At 43.5% G+C, this 22,136-nt stretch overlaps 1 protein-coding gene across 1 annotated transcript in view; it reads left to right on the forward strand.

Moving 5' to 3' along the window:
* Nucleotides 1-800: 800 nt before the first annotated feature.
* RPS6KA2 (ribosomal protein S6 kinase A2) overlaps nt 801-22,136 on the forward strand; it is a 370,158-nt gene continuing 348,822 nt past the window's right edge. Inside the window, exons 1-2 of the mRNA XM_087425031.1 lie at nt 801-1,294; nt 5,037-5,096. Of these exons, the coding sequence (XP_087281157.1) occupies nt 1,232-1,294; nt 5,037-5,096 (123 nt within the window). The 5' untranslated portion in view covers nt 801-1,231. The remainder of the gene's footprint in view (nt 1,295-5,036; nt 5,097-22,136) is intronic.

Consider the following 22,136-nt stretch of genomic DNA (forward strand, 5'->3'; position numbering starts at 1 on the left):
CTCTGAACCTCAGGACTGTCTCATCTATGAAATGGAATTGTAAAATCCACAGTAGATGGGAAATTAAATGAGAAAATGTGCATGATACATGCAGCTTTCTTCCTGGAACTCGATAAATGATTGATATTATATTGTTGAAATTAATATTCCTCCCCTCAAAATCCCTGTCCTGACTTCCACAGATCCTGTGATTTGGGGGGTGTAAGAGCCCACTTCCTTTTCATTCTCTCCACTGAGGCCAGAGTTCTGCCTCAAGACAGCTTTGGCTGGAGCAGGGCAAGTCAAAGGCTGTACTGAGAGGCAGCAGCATGCCCACACCAGCTGGCCACTGCCAACCCTCCCGCCCTCTAATTTGACTTCTCTCCTAGGGTGTCATCCCAATGTTTTGGGGATGGGGGGTGGGGAATGGGGGCATAGGGGGGCAGGCTGCTGGTTCTGCTGCCCAGTCAGCAGCAATTCCATGATATGGAAAGTTTCTTAAATATTAATGCAGGAGAAACAGCTCCACTGCACCTGGCTTCTTGCCTTGTCCGGTAATGTTCCGGTGGCTAAAGGTGTTCGCGTGGGCTGCGAGGAGTCGTTGGCAAAGGATGGGAGGGGTGTATGTGTATTGGTGTGTGCGCGCACCGGGAGGGAGAAGGGCAGAACCTGCTGCGTCGCGCCCCCCCCCCCCGCCCCCCTCTCACCCCCTCTTCCCCAGCCCTTGGTTGCTATGCAGTTTCTATGGCAGCGGCATCCTCAGACCCAACTTTCACCCATCGTTTAGAGCCAATTAAGGTAAAATAGTGGGGGAGGGGGAGGGAGGGCGTGGCCACGCAAGGGGAGGGGGCGAGGCAGGGAATCCAATCTGATGCTGCAAGCGAAGCGTTCACTGCCCAAGTCGCAGCACAGATTCTAAAGCTGCGATTCTGTCTCCTTCCCTCCTCCCAGCCCGAGCGGGAAGCAGCAGCAGCTCCTGGCAGAGCCCTGGGGTGGACAGGGAGAGGACACGCTGAGCAGCCATATTGAAGACCCCTGGGCTCCTTCCCGGACCCCGAGGACCTGAGCGCCGGCGCCTGCGGTCCTCCCGGCGCTGATTGCATCCTCACCATCTCCCTTCCTCCCAGCACGCCTGACTCTGCCTCCGGGGCTCTGACATCCTGCCTGGCCATTTCTCCGTCCTGTTTGGTGCCTCTGATATTTTCTTTCTTACTATCAATACTTGATCAGAGGGAAAGGAAAGTTTTTAAAGATGCCGATTGCACAGTTGCTGGAGCTATGGAAAAAGATAGAGGTGGAGCCGATGGAAATAGAGGTGAGTACAGAAAAGAGAAGAATGTACTCTCTCACCGTTTCCTGGAAAATCCTAACTCTGTAGCAAACGGAATGTTTATTTACTGTAATGAATTCGTATTTTCTGAGCGACTCCTATGTGACAGAGACTTGAATATTTAATGTATATGGATGTATATATTGTGTTATACATATGTATGTGTATATATATACACACATATAAACATACAAATGTGTGTATATACACACATATGGCATTGTGTGTGGTGTAAATCTATAAAGAAAAATGAATGAGTTGAAGAAAAAAATTGTTGCTCTTAAGCCAAACTTCATGATGCTTCTTAAAGTATGTATATGTCTTAAAGTGTTCACATGTTTCCAGGGTAATCTGCCTCAGTTTAATTCTCCTTCAACAAGTGGTTTAATTATAAGTACTCCATTTGCTACAGTGAAGGATGAAACCAGAGGCAAAACAAATGATGAATTCTTTTTTAAGGAACAGAAGGCATAAAGATAATGCCATCTTAATAGGGTATATGTTCAAATAAAGAGGCGTAGTTAAAGAGAAAGAGAAAAAAATAATGAAATGCAAGTGTCAGTGCCCATCCCCAGGGCTGGTGGAGTGCTGGAGACACTTCTGATATTAACTATCTGCTTCCCGAGGGACATGGAACTCTCCAGTCCATGGAATTTGATTTGCTTAATTTGAATTATACATGATCAACATACATTTTTCCTAGAAAAGAAAGTTCCCCAAAGTTATTAACACCTCCTGAATTATTAGATATACCTGTGCTGTGTTTATAGCTGCGCAAATTGCATTTGAAAATGGCTAACTTACTACATCTTTACAAAATCCAAGCTTTAATTTTTGCCTTATCTCCTATACCTAGCATCATATCTATAAATTCAATTCTTACTATTTTAAATGTTATTTGTTTTTATAAATACATACTATATATTGAGGCATTCACATAACATAATTTTAAACTGAGTGAGAGATTCTGTTTTAGAAGAGAATTTACTTAATGTTTTATATTTAACACTTTTTTGGGGAGCCAAACTAACTTAATAATACTGGGAATATATATTGGTGTTCAATAGAGACTGGTGAGCATAGCATGATATTCAGCCTATTTTTTAGTTGGACCAACATAGATATTGCTGCTGAGAAGTCCCTAAGTGGGGGGAGAGACATGACACCACAGCTCTTTATTGCTATTGATTCTTCTGTTTGTACCTGATGTTGTTCCTGGCGTTGAAGGCAGTGCCTGAGAAAGAGCCTATCACTTACAAGGCTTGCCAATTCCAGTTTAGTTTTTTAATTGAATTAATGAATTGAGTTAATGATTTCCAGAGTCTTTTTCTTATTTCCTGATGCTTTCCGAAGCCCTCCTGGTTATCTGAACTATGTTTGTGTTGGAGGCCCAGCTGTCAGCCCTCCAGGAATCTGGCCCCACGCAGGAGGCCCTTATGTCGGGGGGCGAGTTTGGCCGTGGGGTTAGAAAGAAGGACGGGAGTGAGGAAGTGAAGGGGGCTTTGAAAACTTCTCATGGGGCTCCAGACTTTACATTATTGCCACTGACCAAAGCTCTAACGAGCAGCTTGTTTTCAGTATTTCTAAAATTGATTGAAAATAGACTAGCAATGAATATACTCATATCATTTTAAAAATATGTCATGATCCTAGGAAGAACTTGCAAATGGAGAGAATTTGAAGCAGAGTTGACTGATGGACCACACTGCCTTGTCACCCCATTGAGAGGACAAATTATAAAAGTTGTGAGGTTGATGCATATGTAACAACAAATAATGAAAATTGGATCAATTACTTGGTCCTGAGGCAAAAAAATTTTCTTCGGGCTTCCTGGGTGAATGTTTTAGAATAGTACACCCTGTGGAGTATGTATGTTCAGATAGATAGATTATTGATACCCAATTTATTTGGAACCCAGAAAATCAGAGCTCTTTCTACAGAAAGATCAAACCTGAAATATTGATCCTGAGGTACTTCGAGTCCTGAAGAAACTCCCAAATCCACAAAGATGTGGAATTTCTCTATTTTGGAACTCAGAGGCTGATGGTACTTTCCAGTTTTTCCCATGTTTTACGGGGTCTGGTGTTAAAATAACTCACATAAGAAGAAATTGGGCAAAACGACATGAAGTATATTTGGCCTCTGAACTCCAAATGGAAGGTCATGAAATCCTGGCCTGAAAGCATGCATGCTATTCTTCTGAGAAAATCTGCTGCGTGATGTCAGTGCTTACCTTAGTTGCTTTTACACAAATTGAACGTGACTGATTGTTGGTTTTCCCGGGGCTGGCAATCAGCACTCTTGGATTCTGGTTTTGTTTTATCTTTATGAGTTGCTTCCCCCTGTAGTCTATAGTCTGAGAGCACCGAACCAAGTTGGGTTTGAGGTTCCCTGCACCAGAGAATACTGTATGTCCTTTAGAAAAATCATCTTCGCTTCAGCACATCGACCAGGGGAAGCTCATTTGACTGTCTCGGGAAAGTATTTGTGGCTTTATGAATTATTTTGAGATATTTTGGATGGTATATTTTACCCATTAATGAGATATGTTGACGAGGAATCATGTGCTAATTAGAAACTGAGACCTCCGTAAAACCCCTGAAGAATCTGGCATTAAAAAGAAGCACGCAGTACGGTGTGAATTAGGTTTTAGCAGGTTAAATTCACGTCTCAAAAACAGGACTTTTAAGTCATTGCTTTCGGCCGGGTTACAATGGCCAAGGGCGTGCTCCAGGCGGAGGTGAGAAAACGGGAGATGGATGAGTAAGGCCAGTCGCACACCAGCCCACAGGTCCGGCCGACCCATTTTCTCTGTGTTCTTGCGCAGGAATAAGCATGACTGTTCTTTCTGGGATGTCATCATGCATTAGAGAAAGGAAGAGTTCTGTTTTTAAACGATGCAGACCAAACATGACTCCCTGAAGTCTCATAGTCTAGCTTGTGTAATGACCATTATCTTACGGACACTAGGCTAGAGGATGAAGCTGGAAATAGTAATGAGAGCAGCTCACTTGAGTGTCTGCCCGACGGAGCCACAGCTGAGCACTCTGCTGGCGTGATTTCACTGAATTCCCTGCCCATCTCCAGCTGGTAGATACTGTTATGTTCCTGATTTTATATATGGGGAAACTGAGGCCCAGGTTAAGCAATTTGCCTAAGGTCACTAAGTAGTAAGCAAAGACTCAGACCCAGACCTCCTTGTTAAGCTTGTCCTAGGGAAGCACTCTGCGTTATGTTTTATGGGCCAACAACTTTGCTTTCTCTGATTTAATTCATTCTCCGAGCTGAGCCCGAGATTGTGATTTTGTTCTATTCAAACGGGAATGGTTACAAACGCTGTCCCTGTCAGTTCTCTTTTTCTGTCTCAAAAGCGTTAGTCTTTTAGCCCCATGTGAATCTACCCCCCATCTTGCTGGTCAGGGAGTTACATAAATCACCTTGCTTCTCCTTTCAATTGTGGTCTAAGTTGCACACAATTGGTTTAGTAACTTGTCATTGCAGATGTAAACACTCACTGCCTTGTTTGCCTGTTCTATAGAGGACCTGTCTCTGGCATGAAGCTTCATGTAGTTACAAGTAAAATTGGCAGGAAAGGGACCTTAATGCAGTCCCCATGTCCTCTTATGCTAATATTGAGTAGTTAGTCCTTTCTGTTGCTTACCTGTGTGATGCTATTTACAAGAACACTGTCGTGCTAATGCTATTTAATATGTATCTCTGTTATCAGACCACCGAGGAGGATCTTAACCTGGACTCGGAGCCCACCATCGAAGAAACCGTGGAAGAAGTAACTATACGTGTTTTATTTCAGCCTGATTGTTGGGGGAGGAAGGTGGGGCAGAGGGGGAAATGGAAGATTGAAATTAATAGCCGTGAGTGGTTATTTTAGTGAAATATGTGTGTATATACACACACACAAACACACATACGCACACATCTGTATTGTGTGCATATTATAGTCAAGAACTTCCCTCCAAAGGGGTGCTTAGAACATAGGAAGAAAAACTACAAGCCAAGGTAAAATTCAGTCTTCTGGACTTTTTAAAGCACTCTATAGTCAATAGACAGGCGTGAAGACCAAGCATTGAAGTGTTAAATCATTTTACCTGCTGGAAGTTAGGTAATGTAGCCTCTTGAAATGTTTGGTGGCGTGTTCTCAGCACTATGGGAGAGGAGCAAATTCCCTTTGTGAGGAGCACCTTGCCGCATATTGGGGTCCGCCCGCGTGATGACGGGCTGAGCAGTAGTGCTGAGGCTGCTCAGGGGTGGGGAGAGTGAGATCGGGACGGGAGAGCTGGGATCTTGCTAGGAGGATAATATCCTGAGGTGGACATAAAATGAGCATTAGCTGTCGCTGACCGTTTTCGTGCCGCGTAGGAGCGTGTTCTGACCCGGGCAACAGGAAACTGAGTTAGGTTTTAATAGAGTGAAAAGGTCCAGGCGACATTGGTGTCCTAGGGGAGATTGTGGTAACCACGGGCATCCCATGAGGGGGCATGGATAGTAAAGAGCTAAATTCCACAGTTGGAGTGAAGCTGTAGTAAAGGCCTTCTATTTAAGCAACCATATTTCTATCACTTATAAAGAAATTCTCTCAAAGGCAGTTGGAGTGAGGGAAAGCTGACGAGCAATTAAGAAGACTTAGCAACCTGGGTTGCTCAGCCGTGTACCACTTGGAACCATGAAATTTGCAAAATTTGCAACTCCCTGGACTTTTTAAAATAGCTGGCGAGGTATTGGAGGCTGGGAGGGGTGGATCCACGGACACTGCTGGCTTTATAAAACGGTCTGCTCAGATCCTGAGAACTGCATTTCACTTCCGTCTAAACTCGTGCACACCGACCAATACACATTTTAAGCCCAGTGCCACTGGGTCTTATGATCATGTGACATAATATGTTGGTTAAATAAAGAAAAAGGGCACAAAGCTGCCTCATCTTTTGCTGGCTGCCTTTCAGTCTGTGCCGTTGTCGCTGATCCGGGAGTGTGGGGCCCGGCTCCGTTCCTGGCTTTGCAGTGATCTTCCTGCAGTCTTGAACAAAACGTTCAGCCTGGCTGTGTGCCTTTGGGTTCCCTGGGAGAGCAGCTATAGCCCTGCTTTTGCCAATTCCACAGAGGTCAAAGGGTAAAGAGACATGTGAGCCAGTGACTTTCCTGAAAAGGTGGATATTCAACTCGATACCTGCCTAGTAGCAGAGGTAAATAAGCAAGGAGTGTCCCCCGTGCAAATGAACAAGGTCGAAGGCTCAGGGTCTCAGAGAAACCAAGCCACCCATGGGCCTGCCACTTTTCATAACACTTTGCTAGGTGTTTGTGGGACCTTTGATTTCCAGGGAACCTTTGGTGTATTTCTTGCGGGTGGATTAACCTGGTACTTCAGCAGGTAGTCTCAGGACATGGGCTGTCTGGCACTGAGCCAACATAGGTGTGCAGACTGTCAACTCTGATAGGCCACGCTGAGTGCCACGATGGTGTAACAGGACAGGCTCACAGGTGCTCATGCAACTAACAGAGAATCTTTTAGTTCATTGACAATATTTATTTCCTAAGACCTCCCAGTCTCCAGTTGTCTTATCCTTAACATTTTTGATGGAAACGTGGATGTTCACTTGTTGCAGGAATGCAGTAAAATCAACTGACCTCTTTAAAGTTATTTTTGATAATGGAAAATGAGATACAGGAAATTATTACTATTTTTTGATGTTGCCTTTTCTGAATGATAGAAAATGAGTATAGCTTTGGCTCTTAATAAATGAAGGAAGAGAGTTCCAAAGAGATTTTAGGTGTATTTTGCAGGACATGATGTTGATATGTAGAAACATTCATAGTGCTTGTGGGAATACTGAAAAATACTGAGGGAAACCAGTTGTTTACTTATATTTCTGATAGAGGAGCTGAAAACTCAGCATGCAGTTTTTTGTGTTTTTTTTGGTAAGAAAGCTTGGCCCTGAGCTAACATCTGCTGCCATTCTTACCCTTTTTTTTTTTTTTTTTTGCTGAGGAAGTCTGGCTCTGGGCTAACATCTTATGCCCATCTTCCTCCACTTTATGTGGGACGCAGTCACAGCATGGCTTGACAAGTGGTACATAGTGCGCACCTGGGATCTGAACCCCGGGCTGCCGTAGCGGAGCGCGCACACTTAACTGCTACACCACCGGGCTGGCCCCAACCATTCTTCCTCTTTTTGCTTGAGGAGGATGGTCCCTGAGCTAACATCTGTGCCCATCTTCCTCTGCTTTGTATATGGGACGCTGCCACAGCATGGCCTGATGAGCGGTGCATAGGTGCATGACCAGGATCCAAATCTGTGAACCCTGGCCACCAAAGCAGAGTGTGGGAACTTAACTACTATGCCACCAGGCCAGCCCCAGCATGTATTTTTTTTAGTAAGGGCAAGCTCTTCCTTGTACATCCACCTTGGCCTTCAGAGTGGTAATTGGCAAAGCCATCTATAACTGAAGGATTTATGGCTGAGATAAACGAGGGAAATTAGATGGTAACTGAACTGAGTACAGAAAGTTTCACACCTCTTGCCAGTCTGAACGTGTATGATGACTAAAATATCTTATTTAGGGAAAAAACGTCATTCAGATCAACAATAGTTCATTCGTTCATTCATTCATTCAATCAATCAAGAATATTTATTGGTAACCTCTGGGCAAAACATCATGTTTAACATTGAAGGATGACAAAGTAAGTAGGGCTTGTCTTGAAGGAGGGCCAGAGGGGACACTGATTACTCCAACTTTGTAATTCCTGTAATCAATGTGGCTTTTTTGTGTGGGGAGTATTCTTCATATATAGAATAGAAAAGTATATTCTTTTCTAAAGAATATAGAACACGTTTGTGAAGTAAAGTATAGAACGTGTTTGGGATGTTTTATGTACAAACATATCCATGTGTGATTCTTGTGCAATTGTGTCTCACGTCGTGGCTCTGTCCAACTTCTGAACAAAGGACTCTGGTGAAGGTCTAGAATAAAAATTAAACATGACAAGAAGTAGGTGTTGGAGCCTGAGTGTTAATGCAACATACCTTTTCTTCACCACTGCTGAGAGAAGGGCTTGCTCTCTCAGGAAGTCTGTATCGGCGCAGGGAGTTTGTGTCAGAAATTCATAGGAGGCGTGGATTCAGTCTAATTTCACATGACACATCAGAGGTGGGCACCCTTTATATTCTGGAAAACAAAAAAAAAACCAAAACAGAAATGCCTCAGCAGATCCCATCAGAAACTATTTCCTCAGCCAGGTCTTTAAGGGATTATTGGAAGGGGCTCAGTATAGAGATAGGTCACAGTTGTGGAAGGAAACTCTGAAAGCAAAGTTCACCCCCATGAACATCTGAGGCCCTGCTTTGTGAGGTTTTGTGGTTCTATTTCCTGCCCGCTTTTTGCAGGTTACATGTAGCAAAGCCAATCAAAATGCTGGGAAATTAGGACACCCAACAGAGTTTACAGTTTAATGCAGAATCACACGCCTCACTCGGCTGGGCCGTGCGGTGTGGAGTGGAGGCCTCGAGAAGGTGAATCCAGAAGTGACCGCAGCCTCCGTGTCTGGGAAGCCCCTGGGGGCCCACCTCACCACACAAGAGCCCGTTCATCAAGCTCTGGGGGAAATGGTGTGGTCAGGGAGCAGGATCAGAGGAGCGAGTGTCCACTGGCTCGGGGCCATTTCCGCAACACAGATGCTAAACCTCTAAGTATCCATCGCCCCCAAACTCCTACATCTCTGTGCTGTCATTTAGCTTTCCATCTCTGTGTATTTTAGGCACATGGTGATTTTTAGGCGAGCTTCTAATTTCACAGAACAACCTGTGAAAAATATTAGCTCTGTATGTATTTTTTAAAGTGCTTCGATATCTGGGTTATGTTTATTAGTAGGGACCATTTTCTTGTCTGGTCAGCTTTAGAAACCAGGTCCAGAGAAGCTAGTCGCAACATTGGCCTTGCTTTACTTCATTTCCTCGTGACCACTGGGTGTTTCCCTCTACCCCCCTGGAATTCCACTCTTGGTTTTGGTAACAGAGATGCTGGCATCTTTAAGGCAGAACAGAGGCAAGACGGTGGTTCCCCTGACTTCAGTCATCAGTTGGCAGGAGAGGTGTGGGTGGATCACGGGAGACCTGCCTCGGGGGTTGGTGGAGGGAAGTCAACTCCCAGTGGCCTGGTGAGATGCTTGAAGATGTAGTCCCAGGATGTTCTGTGACTTCCAAGCGTCTGTCAACGTGACCTCCTTCAATGACCAGCAACATGACAGGAGTGGCTACAGCTTGGACCCCTCAGTTTCTTCACTTGGGGAGCATGGAGCGTGGATCAAGGCCAGGGATGAGATTTGGGGGAGCATGAAGAACCCTTCACACTTGAAGGAGAGAACAACCCAAGAGTGTTATCCCAACCCTCTGGACTCGAGTCACGGTGACAGCGGGCTATTACCCAGGTCAAGGCCAGGCCACCTGGACCCAGATCACCTGTAGATTCCAATGTGTTACCTCTTAACTGTCTTGCCCCAGGAATCTAGACAGAGAGTTTCATAGTTCCTTTAAAAAAAGGAAGAAAAAACAATTTAAACTGGTTTGAATAGAAATGATACAAGAAGAATAATGAAGTCCTGGAATTAATAAAGCAATTAAGAGCAATGCAATTACAGTTTAAAGAGATAGTTAATAGTTTTGAAAAGAGATTGATGAAACAATCTTCCAAGCCCTGCTTATTATCTGCTATCAGTCTGCCTTTAAAGCATCTACCGTTTCTCTAAAAGCTGGTGTCATCTAAGTCACATCACTCTGTCAACCCATGTACATTTGTATTTCTTGTTGTTTTTCTGTCCAGCAAAAGACAGGAATCCCTTTAATTCTTACAGAAATTCTAGAAAAGAGTAGTGTAAACATAACCCATTTTGGAGAAAGTGCCTAAGCTGTTGAAAACCCCATCTGTGTTTAAACACACTGCAGACTGGGTGACAATAATATTGGCTTCATGACCCTTTAGCATTTATTGAGGCAGAAATGACGGAAAATGTACGATTAGTAATGAAAATTGGTACAGCATATCATTTGTTGTGTTAGTGGTAATTATTTGCGAGAATCAGTGCGAGACAAGAAGTCTGGCTCTTATCTGTGGACATCTGTTGTTCTGGTTATCTCATTATCACTTAAGTGTCAGCCATTAATCACCACTGGAGGATGAGGACGGCTTACAGCTATTTTCACTTTCTGGGATCCTCATCTTTCGCTTCTGTAACAAAGTCAGCAGTTAGCACGTTTCCAAGAGTGCTTTCTCTCTGGAAAAAAAAAAAAAAGGATGACTCAGTGCTAACAGGACATTCTCTAGAACGCTGGGCACAGTTGGGGACCTGTCCTGCTGTCTTAGAACTCTGCATCAGGAGGCAATGTTGCCCCCTATTTGGGCAAGCAGAGCGAACTGGTGGTGTCTTACTCTGCGCAGGCTCGAGCCGTGTGAACAAGCAAGGGGCTAGCGTGGGCTTCGGCACAGCGTGCGCTGTGGGAGGTCATTCCCTGCCAGCACAGTGCTTTCAGGGATGGTCCTCTAAAGAAAGCACTGGTTCTCCTGGAGAAAAGGTGCGTACCCGATCCCAGCCAAGAATAACCTGCTGTGTTGAGATCATTGCTAAATCATGTTGCAAAACTTCTCATTAAAGCTGCATTTCACCGTTCTTTACCGTAGAGCAGTGAGTTGGAGAAAGCCCTAAGATCAAGTCTGGGGTGTCTTTTAAGGCCTCCTGGGTTTGCACCCCTTAGGAATGATGGGGCACCAGTCCTGCCTGCAGAGGAAATCCAATGACTCGATGAAATGAGAACCCTGCCTTTTACTGTATCTGATTTCTGTCACCTTGCATCCTTCCTGAACTCTGGGAAGTGGGTGGGAGCTCTTTTACTTTCCCTCTACGTTTCAAGTGCGAAATCAAGGCATCGAAGATGCTGTAATTTGCTAAGTATAGCAGAGAACCAACGAATAAGGGAATTTCAAACCAAAGCTTTTTCTACTGACATGTTTTCTCTTTCTAGACTCTCTGATTCCCCACTAATGTACCTGATGTTGGGTGATGGAATCAGGGCCTGTGGGCTCAGATCCATTTCCCTGGGCCATCAGCCGTGTGGAGCTCATGGACCCTACACTGTCACACATAATCCTCTCTCTTAATCTTTTTTGAAAGCTCTCTCTCCTTTCTTCAAATTGGCAAAGTACAAGAATTGTTCTTTTTTTTACGTGTACAAAAATATCCAGGGGAACTTTAGCTGGTGATGCTTTTAGAAATTATAATTCCCCCACTTTTTTTTTTGGCTAACATCTCTGTCATAGGTGGGATATATTATTGACTTACAAGAATTCCAAAACTTCCTTATATTTTATTAATCTCCAGTGGATAATTTGGATAATTATGGTAGGAGAGGATACATATATATTTTTTATTTGAGTGGCTTTTACTCCATAGTAATGCTGTCTGTGTGTGGGTAAGATACAAGGTATCAGATAGAAAATTGTGTAGTTTATTATCCTTCAGATATTTTGAAGTAATAAAAAGTAAAACGAAACAAAACAAACTCGCTCTCGTAACGTAGATGCCGCTGGGAGCTGGGTGTGGAGACATAGACTTTGCAATTTGTGTGAGTCATAAAAATCTCTAGGGAATCATTGAAACATATTTTTTCCCAAGATGTAGTACCAAAACACCCCACAGTGCCAAGTGCATCGTGAGTAACCAACCAGCGCTGCGTAGGCGATGTCTCCCCTCTCTTCCTCTCTCGTCGGTCGGGTCTTCTGTGGGAACACTAACGAGGGGCCCCGGTTCCCTCCGTCCCTAAACTCCATCCTCATCTTCTGTCTCCGATAGGATGAACAGACCCAACAGTGTATAACTTACATACAAAGAAAACAAAGTTCCACAGACTGGGCGGCTTAAACAACAGAAAAGTATTCTCTTGCAGTTCTGGAGGCTGGAAGTCTGAGATCAGGGTGTCAGCGTGTGGGCTCCTCTTGAGGTTGGGAGGGAGAATCCACCCCATACCTCTCCCCTAGGCTCTGGTGGTTGCTGGTGATCTTTGATGTTCCTTGACTTGTAGATGCGTCAGTTGGTCTCTGCCTCCATCTTCACGTGGCCATCTCCCTGTGAGTGTGTCTTCACGTGGCTGTCTTCCTATTCGGACATCAGTCCTATTGGATTAGGGCCCATTCTAATGACTTTCTTCCTAACTAATTCCGCCTGCAATGACCCTATTTCCAAACAAGGTCGCATTCTGAGGTACTGGGGTTAGGACTTCTACATGTCTTTTGGTGGCATAGTTCAACCTGTAACAGTATGATGCTTGGAGAACGCAGTTTTGTTGGTTTCATGGGTCTAGGTCTCAGAGTCTTTGCCAGAGACCCTGCTTTTTAGGCCATGAACTAAAATCCTTGAATTGGATGCTGACTGGAATTTTGTAGCAGTTTCTGCTTCTTCCACCCTAGCTGGGCGGTGCGTGGGGTTCCCTTCTCCTGCACTCTGCTCAGGAGTTTCTAGGTCCCTTGAGACTTGTCCAAGGGCACCAGGGCACGGGTGAGCCCTACGGAAGATTAGGCCACCCCAAACTCCCCGTGGTGGGGCTGCCCAGTTTGGGACCAGAGAACACTTCTGGGGCGGTTTTGCATCAGACCGTCCGTCCTCTACCTGCACAGCCCTCACCCCTGGTTAGTCCTTGACTTTTTCAGAGGATGGTCATGGGGTGTCACACTTACACCGTGTCAAAGGGAGGGAGTAAAACATAAGTCATATGACTGCTGGAGAACCTCTCTCCCTTTTTCTCAGCAATGAAGCCTTACTCACCAGGTCCTTTTCTGACAGCCACTGTGTGCCTCTGGGAGGTTGGTGAAGCCCCTGCATTGTCTAGATCACACACGTCTGAAAAGCCACCACCTCACACCTTTTCATTTTTTATGTTTTCTTGCCTCTGCAATTAGGTTCCATTCTTGTGCTGTCATCTTGCCTTCCTATAACTTGAAAAACTGTATCTTCTGCGGTTTCCTGCTGCCTGACTAGCTCATCTTCGGCCTTTGCTGGCTGTTAGTCATAAACCCAGAAACTGCTCTCTCCCCAAGAGCTGGAGGCAGCACGTGCCTCCTGCCTCGACGACAAGAACCAGGTGTCGAGTGTCTGGGCCTCCAGACGTATGCTCCTTCTTCCGCTAACAAGACAGCATGGAATGGGGGTATTCAGGATACTCAGCTTTCCTTTTCAACAACGTGAAGCCATGTGTTTCCTGATTGGTGATTTGTGAAGACAGGGCTCAGAAAGCAGCTCGTTGGCATATTTATTGTAATAAGTCAGTGTGGTCACTACAGAAATTAGAACATGTTTAGTATTACGTATCACGTGTGCTGCTGGTGAGGACGAGGAGGCTTTGGAAGTCCATACCTTTGTATTACTGTTGGGTTTCAGTGGCACATTTAAAACTCAACTCTCAAATTGCTGTTTTCTCAGCCCTGACATAGGCTGTGCTGGGCAAACTTTCTCTGTTTTTCAGGCCTGGGTTGCACGAGAGAGAGTCCCCAGGCAACTCCAGCTGTGCTCAGCCTTAGAGGAAGGGGAAGAGGGAGGAAACCATCCTGCTCCCTGGTGGTGCACTCTCACGCAGAAGTCTGGCTCCCTTTGCCATGCTCGAGAACCACCTGGAGATTTCCATAAAGCTGCAGATCTGGTTGAGTGGGTCTCAGTGGGCCTGAAATTCTGCATTTCTAATCAGCTTCCTTCCCAGGGATGTGGTGCTTCTGGTCCTCAGATCACACTTTGAGTCCCAACAGTGAGGAACCCTCAGAACAAGGGCATGATGCTCAGTGCTAGAGAAGTCTGTTCTAGAAGCAAAGGAGTAGACTGGGGCAGTCTTTGAGAACACTGTCATTGGCTTCCAAGTCCTTTTTGTCTCCAAGCAAATGGCATCTATTTTCCTTTGTTAGTATTTACATTTATTGCTATGTCACAAATATTTTGCTATATATATGGATAATACTAATTTTATTCGATAGTTCAACTCATTATCTATTGGGGAGGTAGATTTTTGTCCTTTTCTCTTTTAATTATTATTATTTTTAAACAACACAAGTTTATCATCTTACAGTTCTGGAGAACAGACGTCCAAAATCAGTTTCACTGGGCTAAAATCAAGGTGTAGGCAGGCCGGCGTTCCTTGTGGAAACTCCAGGGGAGAATCCATTTTCTTGTGTCTTTCCATGTCTAGGAGCTGCCCACATTCTTTGGCTCGTGGCCGCTTCCTCCATCTTCAAAGCCAACAGCATGGCATCCTCTCTCCTCTCTGACTTCTGCTTCAGTTCCCACATTTCCTCTCTCTGACTGTGCTCCTCTGCCTCCCTCTTACAAGGACCCTGTGGTTACATTGGGATGGCATTTGTTTCTAAATCGATCAACTGTACTCCTCAAAATTCTCCATTATAAAACAAGAGATCAATTTAGTTTTACATTTAGAAAATAGTAATAAATATCAAGTAGCTAAACTCTCACATGTGGTATATTTCCCCGTTCCTCCTCACTCCATCTTCTTTTATGTTCCTTAAAAGTTACTATATGGATAGTAAACATTTATCCACTTATTTATCTAAGAAATATTTTTTCAGCATCTATCCTGAAAGAGACAATTTAGAAGAAGTAGTGATGCATGACACATGTCGCCTGGCTTCAGGTGTTTGTTGTGTAGAAGTGATAAGCACAGTACAAAGTATACAGTGGTAAATTCATAAAACAATGCAGGAAGTTACTTTAAATGTAACTACCAAGTTCAAGGGGAAAATGAGTAAAGAAACTAGTGGGAGAACACCATGACTTAGTACTCAGATAACTCAAGCTGGTGGTTGTATTAGTTTCTGATCACTGCTGTAACAAATAACCACGAATTTAGTAGCTTAAAGCAACACAAATTTATTATCTTACAGTTCTAGAAGTCAAAAGTCCTAAAATCTAGGTGTTGGCAAGGCTGTGCTCCAATCCAGAATTAGATTCCTTGCTTTCTCCAGCCTGTAGAGGCGCCTGAATTCCTTGGCTCATTGCCCCCTTCAGCAATGGCATCACTCCGACGTCTGCCTCCATCCTCACATCTCCTACTGTGCCGCCGACCCTTCTGCCGCCATCTTATAAGGATCCTTGTGATGACATTAAACCCGTCCATATAATCCAGCATAATCTCCCCATCCCAAGATCCTTACCTTAAACACATCTGCAGTTCCCCTTTGCCATGGAAGGTGACATATTCACATGTTCTGGGGCTTACTTCAGGGGCATCTTTGAATGCCATTATTCTGTCTACCACGGAGGTACTGTCTATGGGAAAACTGGTCTGGTCTCTTCACAAATCTGAAACAAAGACTGAGGAAGGGCTGCTACATATTATAGAGCCAGAAGGGAGATAATAACAAATATAGTGCATACTTCTTGGTTGAGTCCTGATTTACAGAAACCAACTATAAAATATATTTCTCAGGACAGCTGGAGGATTTTGAACGTGGACTAGGTAACATTTTTGTTGATTTTTTTGTTAATATTTTTTGCTTTAAGTATTTTTAGGTGAAGTATGTAAACCATATATTTCACCCCTAAATGTTTCAATATGGCTTTCAAAAATAAGAACATTTTCCTACATAAGCATAATGCCCATTATGACTGACAGGTTGGTGTTTTCGTTCTGCCTTCCCCAAAACCATTGAATTAGGAAGGTCAAAAGCACTTCACATTATAAGTTAAAAGCTACCCACCCTTCTCTCCATGTTATTTTACTTCCTTGAAAAAAATCAATTACAGCTAAATTGTGCCTCTGTTGGACAAGGCATTGATTCCTAGCTGTTAATTTTAACAAAGAACGTTAGCTGCTGACTTCCTTATCCGAGGCTTTTGAAGACCAAGATGCTCAGCCCGTGACTCAGGCATCCCTGTTGACCTGGGGATTTTGGGTTTGTGGGCCAGTCCTTTGCCAAGGACTGCTTGCTCGTGCACAGAGGCAGCATTATTTTTGTGTGCCTGAAGACCGGAGTAAAATCTAGCTCTTAAGCTAATTGTGAGTTAGGACAAATTCTGCTTCTTGATGGTCATTTCACATGTGAAAGCTTTGTTTAATTCTGAAGGGAAAAATACTCGGATAGGTAATTGGTAAAAAGCAAGCAAGCAAACACACAACAACAAAAAACTTAGGCTTTCTGGTTCTGCTTAGGCTGTAGAAAGCCATAGAGAACATTGTCAACAATGAGAAAAAGCCAGATAACCTACAAAGTAATAACTTTCCTTGAACCCATCAGAGAACAAGGCAGCCAGGTGAACTTTATCCTAAAGGATGCCAAACCCCTTCGAGGAGTGCTGGGACATGTTCTATTTCACCTGTGGCAGAGAACAAGTGGAAGATGCAGTCACCATGAAAGTGGGTAAAAAGAAAACAACCAAGTGGGCTTGTGCACCAGTTTAGATTCCAGGGGCCCCAGGCACAGGGGAGCCCACACTCCCTCACATCTCCTCTCCATGAGCCTTTGCTGGAGGTATGTGATAAAGACTGGGGGCAAGGCATGACTTGAGCCCCTCCAGTGGTGCACAGCCACAGAACCCCACCCAGCTCCCAGCACTTGCCTCACATGATGCAAAAGCATAAGTCACTGACGGTGGGGGTGGGGTGGAGGAAACCCTCTACACTCTGGACTCTGGCAGGACCCTGCCTGTGGGGACGATGTGGAAGCTAAAGCCAACTGTTCCGAGAGAGGGTCAGGAATCCCTCTCTGCTCCAACTGCACTTTTATATATGAGCAATAAGAGTTGGAAATTGAGGGCCGGCCCTGTGGATTAGCAGTTAAGTGCATGCACTCCACTACTGGCAGCCCGGGTTCGGATCCCGGGCGCGCACCAGCGCACCGCTTCTCCGGCCATGCTGAGGCCATGTCCCACATACAGCAACTAGAAGGATGTGCAACTATGACATACAACTATCTGCTGGGGCTTTGGGGAAAAAAAGGAGGAGGATTGGCAATAGATGTTAGCTCAGAGCCAGCCTTCCTCAGCAAAAAGAGGAGGATTCAGCATGGATGTTAGCTCAGGGCTGATCTTCCTCACAAAAAAAAAAAAAAAAAAAGAATTGGAAATTGAAATTAAAATTAACTACAATAGCATCCTAACATTATAACACATAACACGTAGGGATAAAACTAACAAAGTATATGCAAGGTTTGCATACTGAAAACTATAAAACTGCTGAGAAATTAAAGAAGACTTAAATTAATGAGGAGATATACTATGTTCATGGACAAGAAGACAATATTATTAAGGTGTTCATTTTCCTAACTGATTTTGTGATTCAGTGCAATCCCAATTGAAATCCCAGTAGATTTTTTTTTCTTTTTATATATATTTTATTTTTTAGAGTGTTTTAGGATCGCAGAAAACTGAGCAGAAAGTACAGAGATTTCCCAAATATCCCCTGCCCCCACCTATGCACAGCCTCCCCCGTTATCAACATCCCCCACCACAGGGTACATTTGTTACAATTGATGAACCTACATTGACACGTCATAATCACCCAAAGTCCACAGTTTCCATTAGGGTTCACTCTTGGTGTTGTTTGGACAATGCATGACATATATCCATCTTATGGTATCCTACGGAGTAATTTCACTGCTGTAAAAATTCTCTGTGCTCCTCTGTGAATTTATTTTACCTTCTCAGCTGTGTGACCATCTCTGTGCTTCAGTTTCATCATTGGTAAGTGAGGATAATATTCGTATCTACTTCAGAGTTGTGAGGATTAAATGAGCTGATACTGTGCAGGTGCTTGGCTGACTGCACACAGTAAGCACTCAGTAAATGTCCACTATTATGATTATTTGCATTATCACGGAAGGAAAAATCTTGCCAAACATCTTAATTAGGCAAGTTAAATTGCTCTCACATAAGGAAGCAAGCTGTTTTCAAATACATTGGCAAGATCTATTTACAATGAGACATTTTAATGTGAAAATTATAAATACATTCTGCTCTTTAAGGCATTGTGGACAAAGCTTTGGCTCAAGGATGCTTTCCCAGCATTTAGTTCCTGTAATTATGAGTGCTTGAAAGTAATAAATGTACATTTAGAAAATATTATATGTGATTTACAATTTTCATTAATTCAGACTGTCCGTTTCTCCAGTTAGTTCAAATTAATGACAGTGAACATCGAAAGAAAAAAATTTAGTAAAATGTCTTTCAATTTTCTGGTCTTTATACATTTTTTTAACATTTAAATTGTGGGATACTTCAACTTTACTGGCACACTTCTTGAGAGATGGATTCAGGAAAATTTGTTTTCAAGATGAAATTAGGGCCAGCCCCGTGGCTTAGCGGTTAAGTGAGCACGCTCTGCTACTGGCGGCCTGGGTTCAGATCCCAGGCACGCACCAACGCACCGCTTCTCTGGCCATGCTGAGGCCGCGTCCCACATACAGCAACTAGAAGGATGTGCAACTATGACGTACAACTATCTACTGGAGCTTTGGGGAAAAAAAAAGGAGGAGGATTGGCAATAGATGTTATCTCAGAGCCAGTCTTCCTCAGCAAAAAGAGGAGGATTAGCGTGGATGTTAGCTCAGGGCTGATCTTCCTCACACACACAAAAAAACATGAAATTAGTTTCTCTTGAAGTAAGTTGACTGACCATAGAGAAAACACCAACTTAATTCCCACATTTGTGCTATTGTATTTAAGAGCTGTGTGTTTCCTGTGTGTTATATTTTTGTCTTTAGATGCAGTAATGGTATACAAGGGAGTATCACCCAGGGGTTCTGAGCCTGGGCTCTGAGGTCCGTCAGAACTGGATTCAGACTGGATTCAAATCCTAGCCTGGCCTCTACTATCTGTGTGTCTTGAGTAAATCCAAATATGTATCAAAGTCTAGATCTCTATCCTGGCTCCATTGGATAATGCCCGAGCATCACATCCAACACGTCCAAATCTGACTCATCTTGGCTCCAACTCTGCTTTCCTTCCTATCTTCCCTAGGCTTGGCAATGCCATCACCGCTAACTGTTTTCTTCCTGTTTATTCTCTTTCCTTTAATCACTAAAAATATTCCCAAGTCTCTCTCAAGGCCAAAACAGAAATCTGGTATGCATCTTATATTCTACCTCTGTCATACCATGCACCTAACTCTTTACTGTGTACACAATTTCTCTCTCTCTCTGTCTAATCTATCTATTATCTACCTATCTATTATCTGTCTGTCTATCTATCTATCTACCTACATACCTACCTATAGTATGTAATTATGAGATTGTATATATGTATGTATATGTGGTGGAATATAGTTTGTTTGAAATATTTCCAGTTGTATTTTCCATTCTCAGTTTTGGAATTTCTCTCTATAACCTTTTGCTACTGCGACCAGGCACAGGGCAGGTGAGGATGAACGCTGCCAGGAAAAGAGGAAAGACAACATATGCCCTAAGGAAACTCCTACCAGGAAGTGTAAAGGCCTTTTTCTGTAGGAAGAACATGCTTGTCAAGAGATGCAGAGAAGGGCAAGAGAATAAACTCAAGGATCTTTGTTCTCATTTTCCTTAGAGCTGATTTTTTTGGGGGGTAAGAGTGGGGGGCTGTGATGGTTGTGTAGAAACACGCAAAGAGATTTAAGGATAAATTCGAGAGGGAGGCATCTTCCTCAATACTCCTGGCCAGGCCCAGAGAATTCACTGCTTCTTTAGGGAAGCTCTGTGGTCAGGATCTCCATGTCCAGCATGGCCGAGGAAGGATCCTGAGGAAGTGGATCTGTGACAAGGCCTCTGGTTTCAGCTGCCTGGAACTCAGACTCTGAGATAAAGACCTGCCATCAAGCAAGTTTCACAGGAGTGCTCTCAGGATCCACACTGGTGGGGAGTGAAGGGAGAGGTTGGGCAGAGAGGGAAGCTGTGCACGTATGAGCCACAGGAGCATGGGAAAGAGTTCTAGTCCAGAAGGGAAGGGGAAAGAAGAAAGCAGATTGTGAATCTCAAATACAAGTTCTTAGAATTCAACATGGGGGCCAGGATGGAAGGCCATGGCTCTGGGCTCCCACCGCAGACCTGGAGAAGGGAGTAAGGTAGCAACACAAATTCCAGACCTGCTTTCAGGATCTAGAACTGAGAGAACCAACACTAAGTGGATGGAAGGCATTAGATCCCACAATAAAAAGCACACCTATAGGAACACATACCACTGAGAAGTTACTGAACTGTGCCTCTAAGACGACAATCCTGATTTCACTTGCCTTGCAGAAAGACATCCATGAACTTGGTATATATTATTTCTTGTGCATGTATTGAGAGCAATGTTTTATACTTTGGATCTATGATGTCATTTTGGGGGGGAGATATTTTCAAAATTGTGGTAAAATGCACGTAAAATTTACCATCTTAGCCATTTTTAAGTGTATAGTTCAGTGGCGTTAAGTACATTCACAATGTTGTGCAACCATCACCACCAACCATCCAGAGAACAATTTTATTTTGCAAAACTGAAACTCTGTACCCATTAAACAATAACTCTCCATCCCCCTTTCCTTCAGTCCCTTCCTGCCCCCCATGGAGATAGACACCATTCTCCTTTCTGTCTCTATGAATTTGACTACTCTAGGTGCCTCATGTAAGTGGAATAATACAGTATTTTTCCTTTTGTGACTGGCTTATTTCACTCAGCATAATGTCCTCAAGATTCATCTATGTTGTATTATGTGTCAAAATTTCCTTCCTTTTTATGGCTGAATAATATTCTATTGTATGTATGTATCACATTTCATTTATCCATTAATCTGTTGATAGACACTTGGGTTATTTCCATCTTTTGGCTACTGTGAATAATGCTGCTCTGAACATAAGTGTACAAATATTTGTTTGAATCTCTACTTTAACTTCTTTTGTATGTATACCCAGAATTAGAATTGCTGGACCATATGGTAGTTCTAGTTTTAATTTTTTGAGGAATCTCTGTACTGTTTTCCACAGCAGCTGCACCATTTTACATTCCCACCAACAATGCACAAGAGTTCTAATTTCTCCATATCCTCACCAACATTAGTTATTTTCTGTTTTTTTGAGAGTAATCATCCTAATGGATATGAGGTGGTATCTCATTGGGATTTGATTTGCATTTCTGTGATGATTTGTGACGTGGAGCATCTTTTCATGTGCTTATTGACCATTTGTATATCTTTTCTGGAGAAATGTCTATTCAAGTCCTTTGCCCATTTTTTTTTTTTTTTTTTTTTTGGTGAGGAAGGTTTGCCCTGAGCTCACATCTGTTGCCAATCCTCCTCTTTTTGCTGAGGAAGCTTGGCCCTGGGCTAACATCCATGCCCATCTTCCTCTACTCTATATGTGGGATGCCTGCCACAGCATGGCTTGATAAGTGGTGCATAGGCCTGCACCCAGGATCTGAACCTGAGAACTCTGGGCCACTGAAGCGGAGTGCATGGACTTAACCACTATGCCACCGGGCTGGCCCCTGCCCATTTTTTAACTGGATTATTTTGTTGTTGTTGTTAGGTTGTAGGAATTCTTTAAACATTCTGGACATTAACCTCTTATCTGATATATGATTTGCAAATATTTTCTCCCATTCTGTAGGTTGCCCTTTCACTCTGTTGATTCCGTGCCTTAATACTCAGAAATTTTAAATTTTGATATAGTCCAATTTATCTATTTTTTCTTTGTTGCTGTTTTCTTTTGGGTGTCATATCTAAGAAATCATTGACAAATCTGATATCCTGAAACTTTCCCCTGTTTTCTTGTAAGAGTTTTATAGTTTTAGGTTTTGTGTTTAGGTCTTTGATCTATTTTGAGTCAG

Source organism: Ceratotherium simum, chromosome 38 (genome assembly GCF_057802395.1).
Source record: "Ceratotherium simum simum isolate JZ-2026a chromosome 38, ASM5780239v1, whole genome shotgun sequence".
Taxonomy (NCBI): domain Eukaryota; kingdom Metazoa; phylum Chordata; class Mammalia; order Perissodactyla; family Rhinocerotidae; genus Ceratotherium; species Ceratotherium simum.